General features: G+C 32.4%; 1 protein-coding gene and 1 pseudogene across 7 annotated transcripts; one reads left to right on the top strand and one right to left on the bottom strand.

The window, feature by feature from the left end:
* Window positions 1-415: 415 nt before the first annotated feature.
* Window positions 416-4,580, bottom strand: AT1G33790 (jacalin lectin family protein; the record flags this gene model as incomplete). 6 transcript variants are annotated; one of them, NM_001160918.3, is made up of 7 exons in its annotated part: window positions 439-867; window positions 1,022-1,474; window positions 1,560-1,985; window positions 2,085-2,558; window positions 2,654-3,079; window positions 3,852-4,090; window positions 4,292-4,390. In NM_001160918.3, the coding sequence occupies 6 exons, from the start codon at window positions 4,062-4,064 to the stop codon at window positions 622-624; spliced, it is 2,238 nt and encodes a 745-aa protein (NP_001154390.2). In that variant the 3' UTR covers window positions 439-621. The 6 variants fall into 6 exon arrangements, with proteins under 6 accessions (NP_001321882.1, NP_001321883.1, NP_001321880.1 ...); NM_001333064.1 differs by lacking the exon at window positions 2,085-2,558 and having other exon boundaries at window positions 416-867; window positions 1,560-1,726; window positions 2,821-3,079; window positions 4,292-4,580; NM_001333065.1 differs by lacking the exon at window positions 1,560-1,985 and having other exon boundaries at window positions 438-867; window positions 1,022-1,427; window positions 2,512-2,558; window positions 4,292-4,561.
* Window positions 4,581-4,797: 217 nt separating this feature from the next.
* On the top strand, window positions 4,798-5,694 carry AT1G33785 (annotated as a pseudogene). The gene has a single exon.
* The last annotated feature ends 8,696 nt before the right edge of the window (window positions 5,695-14,390 follow it).

Below are 14,390 nucleotides of genomic sequence, written 5' to 3'. Positions count from 1 at the left end.
TGGTTCTTTGTTTCTGGAACAATAATTTTTGTCAAACGAATTAACATCACCATTTGTTTGTCTTTATTCGGTATAAAAAAAGCTTTCATTTGCATAATTTCAAGGGTGTCCAATTTGTGGTTTAACTAAACCAAGAAGTTGGCATGTCTAGTAATAACTTTGGAGTTTGGAGTAAGAAAGTTAGTGATGCGTAAATTTAAGAGTTAAGACAAAGTGAGCATCATTAGTCGTTAGTCCAAGTCTGATGAGACAAACAAAATGATCTACTTTAAAATTACATCCTATTCCTAGAATTAATGTTGTGTATGCATTATTGCAATATGATGTTCTATTCCAAACAGATTCATATATACAAAAATAATTTACCGCATAGTTTTTATATTTCATTGCCCAACCAGTTTGTTTAATATGTTTTCAAGGTTCTACAAATATTTAGACGTTTTGAATAGGAACTAGTCGATCACCATCCAGTGTATGCATAAAGAAACTTTAAATCGGATTGAAAAAATCCTGCTTTATTACATGACATTGCAGAAATGAACGAAATACAAATTAACATAGGACTAGCAGACAATACTTTATAAGAAAACTTGTAGCTCACTTAAGATTGGGCAAATATCACTAGATGGGCATGACATATACCCCGAGCTGATGAAGCTCATGACTAGATGTTCCGTGGAACCCTACAATTTTGTAACCTTCCTTCCCGAGAACAAAGTTTGATGTTGTTTCGAGTCCAAACGGCGGAGAGGTTCGTTTGTTGGTCTTGAACTTAAGCATGGTTATAACGCCGCCTCCACTTCCAAATATTTTGTCAAAACAACCTTCCACCGTGGTGATGTATTCACTCGGATATTCAAGCTTGAACTGCGAAACATGGAAAATTAAAAAGAGATTGACCATCTTGACTAACTAAGACTAGAAACGGGTGATCTATTAGCCAATAGTTTCTCTTGATCATCCAGGACCAAGTAATACAAATATGAATATAATGAAAAGGTGAAAGGATATATATAGTCACCTCCTCGTATCCAAGAAGTGTTGGTTTCCCATGATCATTCCCTTCAGCCACCTGAGAGTCTTTATCATACACAAACTTGACGGCACTGACACCATTTTCACCTTGTCCTACATATATATTCCTCACACCGTTGAAAACACCATCGCTCCATGGATCTCCTCCTTCACCTCCTTTTGCTTGTAGTGTTTCAGCGGAAGGAGGAAGAATAAACCGGGAGAAATAAGCTCCGATGGCATCTACTGCAGCAGCAGCCCGCCCATGAAACCCGATAAGAGCACTACCATTGCTTTCAAACACGAATTTACGAGCAGCAACCTTTCCAAATATCGGAGAGGTTCTCCCTTTTGACGTTTTGAACATCAGCGACCTCACACGGTTTTTACTAGCATCGCTTACAATATCGCATGTACCCTCCATATATATGATATATTCACTTGGATAGTCGACCACAAACTGAAGTAAAAAATAAGCAAAAGATTATATGTCAGAAAATATAAGGGAGGGAGAGGAGAGTATTTAAATATGTCAGAACTTGGACCTCCTCTTGTCGTCCTACGTTACCCCCGTACTCTCGTCTTTCAATTAAGCCACCTTTGTCATAATCAATCCTGATTTGCCTTATCTCATTGGCATCTAACGCAAAGGAAATCTTTCTCACACCATTGTAGTTAGTACCGTCATCCCAAAGTTGGGCTCCTGAACCACCTTGGTAGTCAAATTTAGTAGGAGGAGCCGTTACGAAATAAGCTCCAAGAGAGTTTAGATAAGTCTGAGCATATCCATGGAAGCCAATTATCTTTTTTCCGTTAACTTCAAGTGAAAACTTCAAACCATTTTCATCGTATCCTATCATGTCAGAAGTCTTCTTGTTGGTTTTGAATTTAAGCCCTTGAACCAAACCCTTAGATTCATCATAGTAACCCTCAACGGATACAAGATGTTCATTGGTTGGATCAATCTCAAACTGCAATTAAATGGTTGATACCAAATGATTACAAAATGTCAATAATAATAACTATACAATGAAAATACTTAAATTGTCATATTTTGAAGACATACATACCGTTTGCGTGAATCCTCTACCCAAGAGACCATGGACTGATCCACTTTGTGGTTGACCATTCTTGACATAATCAAACTTGACGTATTGTATACCTTCCTGACCACCTTGTACATAAATCTTTGTTACATGATCATGGTCAGCTAAATCATCCCACTGATTGCCTCCGTTTCCACCTTTTGCTTGTAGTTTCTCGGCAGGTGGAGGCGGAGGAGCAGGAGCAGAAAGAATCAGCGGAGAGAAATATGCCCCGATGGCATCTACGGCAGCAGCAGCTCGCCCATGAAACCCGATAAGAGCACTACCATTGCTTTCAAACACGAATTTTCTAGCAGCAACTTTTCCAAATATCGGAGAGGTTCTCCCTTTTGACGTTTTGAACATCAGCGACCTCACACGGTTTTTACTAGTATCGCTTACAATATCGCATGTACCCTCCATATATATGATGTATTCAGTCGGATAGTCCAGCACAAACTAAAGTAAAAACAAAATTCTTCATATGTCAGAATATAAGATATAAATACATAAAAAGAGAGAGTTAGAGAATTTTATTATGTCAAGATATGAACCTCCTCTTGTCGTCCTACGTTACTTCCGTACTCACGTTTTTCTACTAAGCCACTTTTGTCATATTCAATCCTGATTTGCCTTATCTCGGTGTCATCTAACGAAAAAGAAACCTTTCTCACACCATTGTAGTTACTACCATCATCCCAAAGTTGGGCTCCTGAACCACCTTGATAGTCAAATTTAGTTGGAGGAGCCGGTGCGAAATAAGCTCCAAGAGAATTTAGATTAGTGTCAGCAAATCCGTGAAAGCCAATTATTGCTTTTCCCTTAACTTCAAGTGAGAACTTCAAACCATTTTCATCGTATCCTATCATGTCAGAAGTCTTCTTGTTGGTTTTGAATTTAAGTGCTTGAATAATACCCTTAGATTCATCATAGTAACCTTCAACGGATACAATATACTCACTGGTGGGATCAATCTCAAACTGTAATCAAAAGATGATAAAAACAATTACAAAATGTTTATACTAAACGCGGAGATGATATAAATTTTTAAAGAATTTGATATTGAACAATTCTTGGGTTCACCCCTAGGGATGAACCTCTTTCATTCACCCCTCTTAATTAACCAATTAAAATTTGCTATATCATTTAATTAACTAAATTAAAACAATTTATACTATCTAAATAAATTCATTAAAATGCGCTAAACTTATTTAATTATTAAATCTAATCCCTAACCACTTTTTATAAACTCAAACCGATATATAATCTCATTTAATTAAAAATCTAAATGAGGGTTTAATGTCAGTGTTAAGAATTATATATCGGTTTGGGTTTATTATGATAGTGTTATAATGATTTATGTTATATCTGTTTAAAATAGAAAAATTTATTAATTTATAGAGGTTATTAATTTATGAATATTAATTTATAGAGATTTCACTTTATAAGCTATAGCTTGGTTGGTTACTATTCAAGTGCTGTAGAAAGAAGTAAGGTTGTCTAAAGCTCTCACATAAAAACTACTCTTCGACCCAAATTTCTCTTTTAAAAACATGTATTATTAAATATATTTTTAATTTTAGTTTATATTAATAAAAAGACTTTTAGAAGTCACATTTCATTACTTTCTAGTTAATTAACTAAGTAAAAGAAAAAAAAAAGAGAATAGATTATGAGAATGCTTTTTTCTAAAATGAAAATAGTTAAGTAGACTGAAAAATAGTTAATTTTTTTTTTTTTAGAAACACATACCGTTTGCGTGAATCCTTTACGCGAGAGACCATGGATTGATCCAAGTTTGGGTTGACCAATCTTGAGATTATCAAACTTAACATAATCAAACTTGACGTACTGAATCCCTTCATGACCACCTTGTACATGAATCTTTGCGATATTGTCATGGTCAAGTAAATCATCCCACTGATTGCCTCCTTTCCCGCCTTTTGCTTCCAACTTCTGGGCCATCGCAAACTGATTTGATTCTCTATGAACTGAAATAAGTGTATATAGTTTAACTTCCATTGTCATACCATTAAAACCATTACCTTATCCTTTAGATATATTTTTTTTCTTTTGTTGTAGGATGACAACAATGTTAAAACAATATGCTTATATAACGTTTCTAAGGTGATTTATATAATATATATAAAGCAAGTCTGACGGAAGTTAGTAGTGTTGAAGAAAGATCTAACCTCTGATGAATGTTGAAGGAAACTTTCCTCTCTGATGATGCTGGAGAAAGAAGATAGAGATGGTGATTAAAAGATGGGAAACGAAGCTGAGATTTAGACACCGTTGTCTTTGGAAATACTGAATTTATATAGAACAAATAATTTTTTTAATTTGCATTTGGTGGACGGTGTGTAATCATATAAAGCAACCCACTTGTCATTTTGGTATATAGAACCCCTCGTGGTTTTTGCAAGATGCAATATAATTTGTTAACCAATGAATAAAGAAAGACTCTAAAACTAACCATTACAAAAATCAGCCATACTTTTTGTCCACCATCTCAATCTATTTTAAACCACTCACCACTAGAGTCTTTTTTTTTTAAAAACTACTCATTATTTCATAAATCACCATCCTATATTACGGAACCTTTTGATTTTTCCCTTGCCACAATCAACTTTTTGTTGGTTGACGATTCAAGCTATTATGATCTTAACTGAAATCATTTCCTGTTGAGGGTAGCCTCATATCCCAAGGAGAGTTTTCCTAAGAAATAGTAAAATGATAATACGATAAAAATAACATTTAATGAGAGATTACATATAATGTCCTACTGGTAAGAGTAGAAATGTAACCAAACAGAAACCGATAAAAACAAAAAAAAAACTTAATACAGTTGGTTGTGGTTCCGAATTTATGTTATAAAGCGAGAAATTGTGATAAACAAAAAAACGAAAACAAAATGAAAATGGCATGTTTGGTACTTTTCAAGTAATAAAGTTAATTATTAGTAAGTTTAACTGTTTATGAGTTAAGTTAAGACAAAGAGAGTCATCCATCATTCATTAGTCGTCAGTCCAAGTTTGATATGAAGAGATGTACTTTTAAATTGCATCATACTCATGCAATGTTGGGTATTATGCCGTATGCAATATATCGTTTCATACTCATTCATAAAATGCTCTTGGAAAAATCTTACTAAAAACTTTAAATAAGATTTTAGTAAGATTTTAGTAAACCTCACGAATTAATTTCGGTTACTGATGTGGTTTTGGGTGTATTGACCGCATCTTTTGGTGTAACAAGTTATTCTTTACATTAGGATCAAATAGGTTATTGCCTTATTGGGCAGTAAAAATTGTAACATATGTATTTGATGCTATTCCGGTAATAATATTACCTCTTGTAGAATTATTACGCAGAAGTGTTGGATAGTCCATTTTGATCTTTAGGGATGAACCTTTTTCATTCGCCTTCTCTTAAGGAGGAGAATATAAAGGTTCACCCCTAAAGATAAACCCAAATATTTTTTTTTTTGCTTGGTGAGTTATAGTTTACATATTTTTGTATTACCTTTTTTTACGATCGTTTTTAAGTTAATGCATTTCCTAATGATATGTAAGCAAGGTATTACTATCCTTTATAAATAATATAGATTCTAAGTTTTTGTATTTATTTATTACTTGATACGATAGTATTTTATTGATAGAAATATGGATTATTAGAAAAATAAGCAATGTATTTAGATACTTTCTTTCAACTCTATAATATTTATTATTGTTTTGACATAAAGAGTTGAAGAAAATTCTATGAAAAGATAATGGATTATGGAAATGTGTGATTTGGACTATTGATGCGGACCGTGTAGAAATATGACTTTATCTGCTCATTTATCTCTGGCATCGATAATGGGAAAGAAAAAACAAAAGATAATATATAAATATGTGAGTATATCTCTGCTATGGTCTCCCATATAGCGAACAAAGGTTGTCTCTTGCAGTTCACAAAATCTGAGAAAGGTTTGTCTTGTTGTGATGATTTATGCATCAAAAACATTATTACTAGTATAAAGTAAGAAAAAAGGGTCGACGTACAAGGTCGGATCTTGGATTCACAATAATAATAAAGAACAAGGTTCTGCGAACTTCGTGCTGCTTTCCACTTCCATAGCTCGTACACTAAATCCAACATCATTAGTCAATGTCGGTGTTATCTTCTAACGAAACAGTTGTGAGCATTGATTCCACGTAAGGGATATGGCTGGATGGACAAAAAATTATCCAAATATAGTACTAATTAATTAGTTTTCTATTGAGTACGTTACTCTATCCTTTTAACGGGTACTTGAAATCTAAAGTGTCTACTATCACTAAGATATTTGGAGAACATCGATAATTTTATCAGAAATTCAATGTTAACGTATGTTCGATGTTTGTTTTGATGAGATTTTAACATATCCATTGATAGTCCATGGGCTCTCACCAATTTTTTACTTTAAATTTTTTGATATTTCAATATTGAGAAACTTTTGAAGAGTTGTTAAGAAACGTGTTCAATGGTAGAAACATGAGGGGTTCACTTATAATTTTGTTTGAAAATAAAGTTTGGATTAAGTGTATTGAGATAAAGTAATTGGTGTAATATGTGTTTAGTGTATTAACAAAACAGACTTATAGAAAGGTAGTCAAAGAAAGCTGTGGTGTAATATGTGTTTAGTGTATTAACAAAACAGACTCATAGAAAGGTAGTCAAAGAAAGATGGAGAAGTTAATTAACTTTGAGATAACTTCAATCCAATTTCGGGTGTTCTAAATGTCACTTTAGTTTCTCTTAATCTACTTGTTACTTCATTGTCCACATATGAAATAGACTAAAGATCATCATCCCATAGCAAAAAATGTCTTTCATATCCCAATTTCTTGTGTCATAAAATGTCTTTCAAATCACTAAAGATCATGTAAATCTACTTGGTTTCTCACTGTTCATAGATGGAAACTGACTACAGATCTTGATCTAATAGCAAACAATGTACTTAGAACAGTATATATCATAAAAAGGGATCCACAATTTTTTGTAAAAATCAGATCTTTTGATTAGCTCATTACCGAAAAGAAACGCAATACTTCTTTTAAAAGGATATTTCTCGTCCTAGGTAATCCAAAAGCAGTGGCGCCACGAGCTAAATTGTCGATGTTGTGACGCTTTGCAATGTTGGGAACAATCACATAGCTCTAAAATCCCACCATCGTCTTCTTCTACTTCTTTTTCTCCGTTCTCTTGCTTCCTCCATATATCATACGGAAAACACCAATTCCAAGACCGCTTCTCTAGTAGATTTTTCTAGCAATGGAAGCTGAAAACAGAGTTCATCTCCGAAGGATCTACGGATATACAACATGGCTCAATCTACATGAGAGGAAACATTTTAGAGCAAAGAAACAAATATTACGCATTGGAGTAAACCAAAGAACCTTCAGTGTTATAGAACCAACATTGCAACACACATAGAGACATAATGATCCAGAAAAAAACAAGGGCTCACCGAAATTGTAACCCCCTGACTGCCCCTACTAGCAGGCTCCACGTCCTTTCTTGGGCCCATGGGCATATCCCTGTCCGACGGTCAGTGCGCCATGTCCGGGAGGTTTTTAAAAACTTGTTACCGATCCTACAAATCGCCACATGATCTTTTTTCATTCTTTGTCCTCACTCGCATGGTTCCGGCTATCACTTCCCGGAAAGTCACCCATCCTGAAACTACTACAGCTCAAGGATGTTTAACTGTGGAGTTCTTTTAGGACCTTTGACCGAAAAGATAAGTGCACTTTGGTGACATAGGTGGTCAAATTAATTCTTATAAACCTCTTTGCATGCACCACCATATTCCTGAAATCGAGGTGTTACAGAAATTTTCTCAAAATAACCAATGTAAGCAATCTTGTCATTCAAAATCGGAAATCAAACTCAAGTATGTTGAAGCATAATCAAATCTCGCATCATATCACATTTACAGAAATCAGCTATTTGATCAAGAAACACAAGTTGTTCTGTTTTACAGGTATGTCTTTACATCAAAGAGTCATGTCTTTTCTTATTACACAAACACAATGTTTCGTTTCATATAAGTATAGGTCGAGTCTCTGTTTCCTGTAACAACAATCGAAAGTGTAATACAATCAAGTCAATAAGATTGATTAAATCCATACCCTGTTTTTCTTTCATTATCGCAAACACATTCAAAACATTAACAAAAAAACTATGCAAATCCAACGGAATCAAGCTTAGTATGTTAATCCTTAACATCAATGAAATGCAAAAATTGTGGTGTGTACTAACGAATTTCGCATCAGAATCCTCAAATACATGGTTGAAGAAAAGAAACAAATAAGTGTGAGTAATACCTTGCCGGCTTGAGATGGGCGGCGTAAGCCTTAACGAACTCATGCGACGAGACATCCTTAACCGTTCTTCCCATCGCCAATGTTGTTTCCTGACTACTATAGCGCGACCGAGCTTTTGGTGGCGGTGGGGACAAAAAAGAATTAAAGATGATGATGGATTCAATTAGTGTTTGAGATGATGATGATCGCCAGAAGAGAGAAAGTCCGGGAATTTTTTTTGCAAATGCCACTGTCACGCGTTTATTTATATTTGGAGAAAATGTCAGAAAAATTCCCAACTTTCAAAAATGGGACGAAAAAATCTCCAACTCATGAGACGTCGTTTATATCACATACTTTTGGTTGACTTCTCCAAAAAATACAAAAGTTTTGTTGACCGAGCCAAATTAATCATCGCGTTAAGTCTCTGTTAGTACGCGAGAATCGGGGTTAATACTCTATTAACGAACATCGTTAAACCTACACGACTTCGTTTGATTCACAAACAAAACGAGCCAAAAACGAGAGAAACGTCTTTGATTCACAGTCTGCTAAAAATTCCCAAATCGATTCCCAAATCGATTAGAAACCAATCCCTAACCCTAAAAGAGAAAATTCTCAGGTGCCAAAAGCTCTCCAGAGAATTATTCAGCCAGTCACCTAGTGCCACGTCAGCAACACTCTCAGGTGCCAAAAGCTCTCGGGAGAGAGTCGACTCTATATAATTAGGATTTTGATTTAACTAGGTTATTAGCTGCTGCTACACATAGGTTTGTTTCTATCGATTGTTTAATGTAGTTTTAGGTTAAGTAATCATTTAAATAGTTATATATTGACATATAGTAATGCAAAAAATACTATAATTTTTTTTAATTTTCTATTCATTTTAACATAATTTTTTATTTTTTATTTTATTTATATTTTTTGAATTATTTAATTTTGTTTAAAATAAAATTAATAAAAAAAAATTTCTTTAGGAAATATTTTGGTATAATATTGAATATTTGAAGTATGATGTATTATAGAGTTTTTAATCACTAAATATATTTTTCCATTCGAATTTAGTGAGATGGATATTTTTTATGTATCCCAACAATAAAACTTTTATTTTTCTTGCTTCACTTTAGTTTTTGTTTTTCGCTTTTATAAATAATTCATTAAAAAAATAAATCTAATCAAGCCAAAATAAATTAAACATTTTAGAACTGAGTCTTGTAAGACACTTAGTGTTTTATCAAAACTGAAATGACTCACTCAAAATTAAGTCAAAATAAACAAAAATGCTAACCTTTAACATGAAATATTGATAACTTTAGTGAGACTAATAATGACATATATAACCTTAATTGTGATTAAAATGAAATTTAGATATATCTAGTGAGACTAAAGATGATATTATTTCCATATGTTGTATTTTTTATAGAGGTTATATTTTTATTGTTTGCATACATATTGTCTTCCTTTTTTTTTTCCTTTTTGTTACTATGTATATTAACAAAACTCTAAGTCAATTATCAAAAATTAATGATTGATTATTTTTGGCATATTTCAATTTTAATAAGAAAAACTTATATTTATTTTGTTTTCAATTATTTTTAAAGAATAACATATATTTTTTGTTTTTAATTCTTTTCAAAACTCAAGAATATTAATTAGTGGGATAGCTAATTGTGCTTGAGAGTTTAAAATCATATATGTAAGTAAACTTATAAAATGGATAATTATAAATTCAAGATTATGTCACCGAAAGTATGAGTATAGTCGTGATCGAGGAATATATGAAAGTCAAAACTAACCAAAGTCGTGTCATCACAAACCAAAAATTGTTTAACAGGTCCACCAACCTCTCTCACAGCTTCTTCTACGTACGGCACACAGAAAGGCCTTTTTCTTAAACGAGATTTTTCCAAAACAATTAACCGTAGATATGAAAGTAAAAGAATCCAACTTGTCCAACTTATTTAAACGCCAGTTTGATGGTTTATTGTGGCTCTCTCGACGATTTGATTAGCATAATTATTTTTCTCCACTGTCCAACTTGTTTCTAAAGACTTTTAGTATATGTCAAGGTTCTATTGTTAGACGTTATTCAAATAGCAAATTGTCGATCAATGATTTTAATATATTATTCTTTTGCCAATAAGAAAAATATGATATTTTAATAAAAGAATCTGCTTCATTTGAAAAACGCTGGAAATCTTTAAAACATTTCAAAGTATCATTTAATCTAGGGTGAATTACTCATATAGCACATAAAAATTTGTTTATTACTCACATGGAGTTAAAAAATTTGTTGTTCATATATGACCATTAACATTTGGGTTGTAGTTGTAACAATAACTTTATTACAAAACTGCCATTCAAAAATATTGTTACGTTAGTGAGAGAAAGTGAGTGTTAAGCGGGAAAATTTCTCGCCAGAACATAAGTCTACCGTGGCAGTAACAACATAGTTAATAGGTTTTGGTAGAGTAAGTAGGATGACAAATTAACATGGCTAGTTGTATTTAGTTAGGAGTTTTAGAGAAGTTAACATAAAAGATAGAGCTAGGTGGTAGAGTTAGTAACAATGGTGGTAGAGTAACAAATATAGTAGATTTAAATAACAAATTAACCTTTTTGGTGGTAGAGTCAAATGTTAAATAGAGTTAGTAGTTAGAGTAAGCTATAATGACAACAGACTTGATGAAGTTTGACAAACTATAAGATGGCAGATATTAACTTAGTGACATTAGATAACGTCTCAATATAAAGTTAATGATATAAAACAGTTACAACAGACTTGTTTACATGAAACAAAGTTAATCCTAATGAAAGAGTTATATAATAACTCTACTAGCGACGTGTCAGGGTTACAGTTGACTCAAATAGCACCAAATATTTTATGTGCTAGTGAGTTTGTGGTGATAAAGTTACAAGAAGTGGTAGAATTTAACAATTGTGACGTTTTTACCCGTAAAAGGATTTCATATTATGCCTGAAACCTCACAATGTTGACAGACTTACTAATAGTAGTGAAAGATCTATATATTAGTGCCAGAATTAATTATCTCATAATTAGGTCAAAATGAGTTCTTAACAATTTGAAATGATGGTTTTGGTCTTATAAGAAAACAAGAATAGTGTGAAATACCTACATCAAGGGAGGGCAAGATTGGAAAAGAAAAAGAAAGACGAAGAAGTAATTTGAGTTAGGGTTTCGTGTAGCTTATAACATGTCGGTTTCAGAAATATGGCAGTATATGCTCAGAGATTTAAAATAATTGAGTTAGGGTCACCTATACCACTAAAGTGTACTTATCTTTTCGGTCAAATTAACATCCTCTCAGAACTCCACAATTAAGATTGCTTAAGCTAGAGCAATTTCAGGAAAGATGATTTTTCGGGAAGTGATTGTTGGAACCGTGTGAATAAGGATACAACACTAAGAAAGATCATGTGGTGATTTGTATAATTGGTAAACAAGTCTTTAAAGCCTCCAAACATAGCGGACTGGCCCGAAAGAAGACGTGTGTGCTCATTGATAGGGACGGTTGAGGCGTTACAAAGTTAATCTCGTCGAACAAGATAGACTTAGATCTCGAATAACACATGTTTGTAAATATCAAAGTGTCAAAATTTTACAGAATCTGTCGAAGCCTTACTCTAAGTTAAACTCGATAAGTTATGGTTGTTGCTTCAAGGCCAAGTACGTAACTCCATAATCCGTCATGATTCTATGCGAAGTAGTTTGCTAGTTTGCTAATTTCACTTTTATGTTTTAGGAACGTAAATCAAAGCAAGATGATTATCAAAGAAAGATTTGATGCATAATATAATTACTTGTGCGAGCACAAAGTGTTCCACTATGGATTAATAAGTTTGATAACGGAGTCATGTGGAGCCATTCCAGCTCTACCTTCAAGACAGTACGACGAAGCGAATGTGGTGGAGATGATTTTAGAGACATTGCTAGGGTTTTTCTTAATTCGAAGGTCGTCGATGTTGCTAATGTAACCTTAGCATGATCCAACATGACTAGTACTACTCAAAGTTCAAGATTTCTTAAGAAAGTTTTATATTATTTTATTTTTTTTTTTGTTATTTTAAAAGTTAAATAACATAATTGTTAGATAAGGTTTTTTAAATATTTTTCAACTATGTTAGATGTGGAGTTTTTATGTTAATTAATTTGGTTGTTAAATATATATCCGGACGTACCCCGGACTTAATCCCTAGTAGTAATAGAAAAGCAATAAAAGTATAACATAGATTATACGAGTAACCGAGATTCATATCAATCCCAAGCTCTTCACGCAGGTCCGGCTTAGTACATGTGCTAGAGCACATAGTTCTAAGGTCCAAAATATTTTTAATTTTTTTTTTTCATACAAAAATCCCAACTATTTTTTACAAAATAACCACTAATTCAAGAATTATACCTTAAAAATCCCTAATTTTATTATAAAAAAAAACAATATGAAAAGATCCAAACTTTTAAAATAATATTTCTATAACGAAAAACCACAATTATTTGAAAACAAATTGGTATTTATTTTTTAAATATAACAATATACCAAAAAAATTTTTGTCTAAAATGTCCTTAGCTATTATGGATCGGGTCTTCCACCGGGTCTCGCCAATATTTGAGTCGGGTCTGTCTCCACTCATGAGACCATCTAGCATTTCCTTGATGTGGGCAATTGATGCACCAAGCTCATTCATGATATCATGAACACCAGTTAACAAGGGTATTTGATATATCCTTGCATTAACATACTCATACAATTTATTATTTAAATAATTTATTAGATTGAAAAAGAAACAAATTTAATTAATTACTTATATCAGTAGGTGAGGGTGTCCCCCGTAAAGCTCACAATGAATCTCGTAGAGTTACATCATATATTCGTCAGGGTCCAAGTGTGTCACGATCATCTTACTTGAGAGTATCGAAGTTGGTCTCATTACGGACCAACCATGGCAAAATACAACGACCTAAAATTTTCAAAAAAAAAATATCTAATATATCTTAAGAAATCAAGAACTACTCGCAATTTCCAAAAACTACCTTTATATACTCGAACTCATTCTAAAAATGTTGTCACTCTTTTTTATTAAAATAATATATACATATATATATATATATATATATATATACTTCATATGAGTTTTTTTAATCCAAAATGTACATAATACTACCCAACCTTATACTCTAAATTAGCAAGTCTAATATATTGTATAAAGCAATTATATTTAATTTTAATACATATTTTTAAATCAAAGTTACATAATATACGTGTATATATTCTTCTTACACGATATTTTATAGAACTCAGTCACTCAAAGGAACTAAATTTAAATGAGATGAAAATAAAATAGAAACCATCAAATTAAAGCTAACCATAACTCATGATATTTTGGTGAATGATTTGATTCAGTTTCTAGTAAGATAAACAAGAGAAATGCAAGCACTTAGAAGAAGATGAGCTTTCTCTCATTTCATTCAAACGTTTTTTGCACATTTAATGCTCCGAAAGTAACATATTGTCAGTCATTAGTTTTTATTTTTGTACAAGTTTATCATACTTCTTGTTTTATTTGCTCCACACAATTTTCCTTTTATGTTTTTCGTAGACGTCACAATGAATTAGAAAAAAATAATCTTAAATTATTCAAATGAATATATATATATATATAGTATATACTAAAAAATAGTTAAAGATATAGTATACCTCTTTCAAAACAAAGCACAAAGTAACATATACTTATTATACATCAATTTGATAAAATACCTAGTGGACATGACTAATCACTAATACCATAAAAAAGAACAAAATCTGGATAATGGATCCAAATGATCCATCTAAATGTATCCATTGTATGTTGTTTGTTTTTGAATTTGGCAATCCATCTAGTTGAAGCATTTGAATAAAGCTTTGTTAGTTTGAGTAAATTTGCATATGCATCACGATTTATG

The sequence above is a fragment of the Arabidopsis thaliana genome, assembly GCF_000001735.4.
Source record: "Arabidopsis thaliana chromosome 1 sequence".
NCBI classification, from domain to species: Eukaryota; Viridiplantae; Streptophyta; class Magnoliopsida; order Brassicales; family Brassicaceae; genus Arabidopsis; species Arabidopsis thaliana.
The sequence above is the reverse complement of the archived record's forward strand: the minus strand, read 5'-3'. Positions and strand labels throughout refer to the sequence as shown.